The sequence below is a fragment of the Anarrhichthys ocellatus genome, unplaced genomic scaffold (assembly GCF_004355925.1).
Source record: "Anarrhichthys ocellatus isolate YVR2014 unplaced genomic scaffold, GSC_Weel_1.0 scaffold115, whole genome shotgun sequence".
NCBI classification, from domain to species: Eukaryota; Metazoa; Chordata; class Actinopteri; order Perciformes; family Anarhichadidae; genus Anarrhichthys; species Anarrhichthys ocellatus.
The window spans coordinates 605,475-611,197 of NW_022280145.1; the positions used below are offsets into that span (position 1 = coordinate 605,475).

The 5,723-nt window shown below is 45.6% G+C and overlaps 1 protein-coding gene across 1 annotated transcript in view; it reads left to right on the top strand.

Moving 5' to 3' along the window:
- The window catches only part of LOC116399542 (rho GTPase-activating protein 12-like), a 14,893-nt gene that overhangs the window by 3,129 nt on the left and 6,041 nt on the right, over positions 1 to 5,723 (top strand). The window contains exons 4-9 of the mRNA XM_031876762.1: positions 1,714 to 1,788; positions 2,120 to 2,181; positions 2,268 to 2,349; positions 2,533 to 2,655; positions 3,880 to 3,984; positions 4,077 to 4,175. Of these exons, the coding sequence (XP_031732622.1) occupies positions 1,714 to 1,788; positions 2,120 to 2,181; positions 2,268 to 2,349; positions 2,533 to 2,655; positions 3,880 to 3,984; positions 4,077 to 4,175 (546 nt within the window). The remainder of the gene's footprint in view (positions 1 to 1,713; positions 1,789 to 2,119; positions 2,182 to 2,267; positions 2,350 to 2,532; positions 2,656 to 3,879; positions 3,985 to 4,076; positions 4,176 to 5,723) is intronic.

Genomic DNA, 5,723 nt, shown 5'->3' on the forward strand with positions numbered 1-5,723 from the left:
GACATTTTCACACATCTAATGTATATAAACAATAAGGCGACAGGTACTCAGGCTAAATGCACATTCACTCATCTCTGCGCACAATCAAAATATGAAGTTATTTCTATTATTATATTGGCCTGTCACCTGGCTGTGTGTAGTTTGCGTATGTGTCTAACTGAGCAGCATGAGCCACTTGGGTTAGACTTTGGAGATCCAGACGTAGCCTGTGAAACCAGAAGGTGTTCTGTGTGACTGCCCTCACAGTGAGGTGGGTTGTATGAGGTCAAAGCAATGTGCTGCTATCGACGGGGACACCAACAAGAACTTATTTAAGACCCCTAAAAAACCATCAATATCAGTTTAAGTGCTGAGTATAGAATATTTCCAATTGGGAACTTAAGATGCTATCTTTGCTCACTTCAAAGACACAAGACTACTTAGAGAGAAACAGTGATTTGACTCCTGTGTTTCAGAGGGTTAGTTGAGATTCACCAAAGTCTCACAATGACACAAACATGCTGACCGATGGAGGCAGCGGTAGACCAGCAGCTCCTGTGTTCTACGAGGCAAATGTACTGTTTCTGTCCAATGAGTCTTGTGGTTGTGAAGAGAGCTTATATAACAACTTCAGGTCCTCACCAAATGACTGATCAAAGTAAAGCGCTGAACATATTCTAAATACATAGTACGCTTAAACCGGTATCTATTATTTCGGTGTCTAAAGTACGTCCACATCAGTACATTGCTTTGCTCCTGTCTGTTCTACTGCAGTAACACACGGACTATGAGAAGAGCCCCGTTCAACCACACTACCAAACATCTGGACTGTCCCTTAAAGCACACACAGTGTGTTTAATGTTCTGTTCTATTTATTCATGGAACATTTTTGAGCACACAATTTATTAATGTGTACCCACAGATTATTCACACGGTCTCATAAATGGCCGCGTGTGTGAAACACCGTGCCCTCAGTTTGTACAGCAGGCCCAGCTGTTATCACACACTTGACTTGTAAGATTAGTGGAGTCAGATTTATCTTTGATATCCAATTTTTACCACATTTACCGTTTTATTAACAAGGTGCACCGTACGTCATGCACTGTCAATGACCTGACCCCCCCATGAAGAGTTCATCTTTAAAGCCTTACAAACGTCACTTCCATATTTTATTTTGGAAAGGTTAATAAGCACTGCGGCATACTGTTCCAGTTTGTTGGGGACCTTTAGACGAGAAGTGTAAAGAGAGTGGCTGACTCTGTGGCGCTTTCCTTGCAGTTCTCGCTCAAACTCTGGCGGTTTCCCAAGAGGAGATTCCGTCTCTCTCTCTGCCGTGATAAAGTTGGTACCACACAGAGCCTCTCCTCTAATCAACAGACAGTCTGTGTTGATTCCCGTAGAACGGCTTGTTAAATAGCTGTGGTAATCGTTGACAATCAAAGTCGTGTGTTGACTCAATCAGCTGAGAATCGTGGAAAAACAGGAAGGAAAGCAGCCTCTTGATATGAATCTCTAACTCTGAATTCACTTCCATCCAAAATCTCAAAACGCATGCTGTAAATCCTAACTCTCCTTCCCTTGTTGACCGCCCTAGTCCAACATGATCTTGTGATTTCCTCTCCAGGCTCCTGATCCGTCCTCTCCTCCTCACTAACCTCAGAATTTGTCTCCATGTGTGTCGTAGTCCGCCCGGTAGTTCTTAGCCACTCATCATGTTGTGCCTCTTGTTGGTAGGAGTGTGCTCCGGCGCCTAAGCAGAGTTCTCCAGACTCTGACTCCTGCCCCTCATCTCCTAAGCACCCCTCGACCGTTAGTATCCCAGCTTGCACTGCAACGCATCGCACTCACCACCACCATCGTCATAGTCCAACTTTTCAGCTGCATATGAATGAAAACGCATCTTTCTCTCCACTGCATATGCTTCCCTCATCTGCCGCATGCCACATCTAGCTCCTACCACAACACCTGGCACCTCCACGTGCAGAAATTCACTTTGCGGTGGTGTTAGGGCGCCCTCTGCTGGTGACATTTGGACACATCAAGTCCCATTTGCTTCTCAAGCTTGTGTGTGTGTGTGTGTGTGTGTGTGTGTGTGTGTGTGTGTGTGTGTTCCGGCGGCTTCTTATCTGTGTCTCCTCAGCCCTCAGAGAAGTGCGGCGTCCTCAATGTCACCAAAATCACAGAGAATGGCAAGAAAGTCAGGTGAGAAGCGTACTTTATCCAAAGTCCAGAGACTCGTCTCAAACCCGACACCCTGTAATGCGATGTGTTTCTACTGTGACATACAGGAAGAACTGGACGTCCTCGTGGACAGTGCTGCAGGGTTCCTCCCTGCTCTTCGCAAAGGGCCAAGGGGGCAGCACCAGCTGGGTACGTATCCCATCAGCCCCGGGACGCTCATGTTCCTGTGACGTTTCTGAGCTTTATTTTCTTTTTAGCATTTCCGTTCATCTCCGTGTTAGTTCTCTCTCTTCCTCGTTTGCCACCTGCGCTGTGAAATTTGTCCACCTCTGTTCATTGCTTCTCCTCCTCTCCTCTCCTCTCCTCCTGAAGTCTTACTACCGCAGCGGCTCCATCCCCGAGCTGCTCCTCACTCTCCTTAGCAGCTGGAAGCGCTCGGTCAAGCCCCGTCCTGCTGTCTCCTATGTGAACTGTCGGCCTGTGCAGGCTGCCGCTGTATGTTCCCTCTCTGCATGTGTGTGCTGCTCCTCCTGCCTGTCTTTCATGTCTTTCATTCACTCCTGCTTTAACTGACCGGGACTCTGGTGTGTGTGTGTGTGTGTGTGTGTGTGTGTGTGTGTGTGTGTGGCTTGTTTTAGCTGATCAGAATTAAAAGAAGCTGCACTAATCTATATTTCTTTAATAACAAGTGGATCATCAAGTGGATGATGATGTATAATGTAAACCAGACTTTGCGGTTCCCTACCTACCTCACTACCCGCTCAGAACCAAACAGCAGACAGAAACCAGTTTGTTAGGAGCGGGTACAGTGAGCAAAGTGGAGCTCAGGCTAAGCTAAGGAGCCCTCAGTAGCTGGTAGAGACCATCTCAGAGCTATAAGGAGAGTGACTGCTGGACTAACCTCAACGAGGCTCTGTGTCTGCTGTGTGTGTAAATAGGTAACAGTTAGCTAACGTGTTCGCCATAACAACTTTCTAACGTAATGATGTGTGTGTGTTTACAGCTTGTTTCAGCTCCCCAACAAGTTGCAAACAAATCACTTAATGCAGGTTTAAGTTGGATGGAAGGATTAAATTAGGCTATGAAGTCCTTTAAAAGGTTGTGAAGTAGAATTCCACTTTGACTTATTTTCTTGATTTAGCAAGAACACGTGTCAAACATCCCTGAGTTGTAGGCTGTTTCTGTTAGAGAGATGACAGGAGAGACAGATGGTGAGAGACAGATGGGGAGAGACGTGCAACAAGGACGCCGCTAACCAGCGTCCTGCTCTGTGTGATAACCTGAGAGAATAGCAGCTCGCTGGTCTGAAGTCAGCCTCACCAACAGCAATCGTAGTATCATTTCTGATGACATGACACCATAATTATGAGGCTAAAAAAATGATCCTATTTAGGTGTTTTTTATTTTCACAATCCCTCATAAAGTTTTGGTAATAATGTTTAAATTCAACTACAAGGACATCACAAATGTCTTACATTCTGTGTATTATTAAGAGTCTAACCAAAAGTGAATCAAGATGTGCAATGTATAACAACCATTAACAGTGTTTGTGTAACTCCATACTGAAGTTGTGTGTGACGCCTGCTGTTACACACACGTCGGTGGATATTCACTTCACAAATAGTTTCTTGCTTTTAACACAAAACTCCCCCGAAACAACAAGGTGTTCCTGTTGTACCGTCTCTGTGTCAGACTCTCACACTGTTTCGTTGATTCCAGAAGTTCGGGGGCAACCAGTCGAAGCCTGAGTTCACCGTTGATCTGCGGGGGGGGGCGGTGGATTGGGCCTCCAAGGACAAGTCAAGCAAGAAACACGTCATCGAGGTACTGAACCACGGCTGATCTGTAGATCAACCTGCGCTCTGTGTTGTTCTTTAATGGTGTCAAAAAAGTAACGCTGACTTCTTCTCCCGCAGCTGAAGACCCGTCAAGGGACGGAGCTGCTGATCCAGTCAGAGATCGACAGCGTCATCAACGACTGGTACCGGGCCCTCACGGAGACCATCAACACACACGTGAGGGTCTTTCATCAGAGGCATCTTGACACAAGTGTTTATCTGCTCTCCTTCAGCTTCACCTCTTCATTGCTGCTGCAAGCTTGGTTTGAGCTGAGAGTGTGGCTGTATGAGGTACTTCTCCATCGTCAGTGTATTACTACCAACCAAGTACCAACACGGGAGCACAGCAACGTACGACTGTGGACTATTTTACACTCCTAAGAGAATCAGTTGAAGTGAACTCTATATTTAGAATATGTTGGCTGCTCCACCTTGCTGTCAGACAGACCTTTCCGAGGGAACTGAAGCCGTTATCTGAGCTCTCTTCAAAGCCTCCAGACTCCTTTTGTCATTTGACCTCCCAGAACACAGGAGCTGTTGGTTTATCACTGCCTCTATCTGTTAGTTGTGTTGTTGTGTGACTGGTGAATCCCAACTAACCCTTTTAAACAGCAGAGTCACACAACAACACAGACAAGATAACCCTCAGAGGCAGCAGTAGACCAGCTACTCCTGTGTTCTACCAGGTCAAATTACTTTTTGGCAAAGGAGTCTTGTGGCTTTGAAGAGCTCCTGGATGGATATATTGGCTTCAGTTGCCGGTCACAAAGGGCTGTCTGACGGGAAGATAAAGCGCTGAACATATTCTAAATAGAGCAAACACTTAAACTGATATTGATTCTTTTACTGTAAGTGTCTAGAATACGTCCACAGCAGTGCACTGCTCTGCTCCTGTGCTGGTACTCCTGCTTCTCCAAATTCCATCTACTTCAGGAAATACAGATGATGGAGAAGTACCTCATACAACCCCACTCCACAAAATCCAAACTATCCCTTTTAAAAATAGATTTCAGGGTTCATACAGTCATGGAAAACCTGGAAAACTCATGGAATTTTAAAATGGTTATTTCCAGGCCTGGAAAAGTGCTTGGAAAAAAATAAAATCCCAAAAGTTTTGGAAAAGTCATGGAAATGTGTTATATTCATATTTTCATGTCGTTCATTTACGTTGAGTTGCCAGCCAGCGTTTCTCAGATTGGAGTGAGACGAGGAGAAAATGTGATGTCGTGATCTTCGCAATAGAACATCTTTGATGTGTCGAGTCTTGGCCAATCAGCGTTCAGATGTCTACACCGTCTTCATTTCCCTCGTTAAAGTTTGAGTTATGTTATTATTCTGTTGCCGTTCAGACTTCCTGGGTTAAGTTAACGTCCACTGCATGCGGAACTTTGCCGACTGTTAACGTTCGTCATTATCGCGATTTAGGAGGAAAAAACGTAACGTGATGAAACATGAAGCCCCCCGTGTTCCAGTTCAGTTCACGCGGTCACTCATTAACGTTAAACCAGAACACCGGCGCATCTGGTTGCAGGTCGTTTGTTTTAACTCAAAGTAGAATGAGGATGATTTCGTGGTCAGAATAACTTTCATGACCACGAAACATGAGGCCCAGATACTGATGAGGTGATGAGGTCAAAGAGCTTCAGGAAGAGGAGGCTGGTTGTGTAGCGAGCTGTGAGTGGAGCTGGGCCTGGATAAAGGTGGAGCTGGGCCTGGATAAAGGTG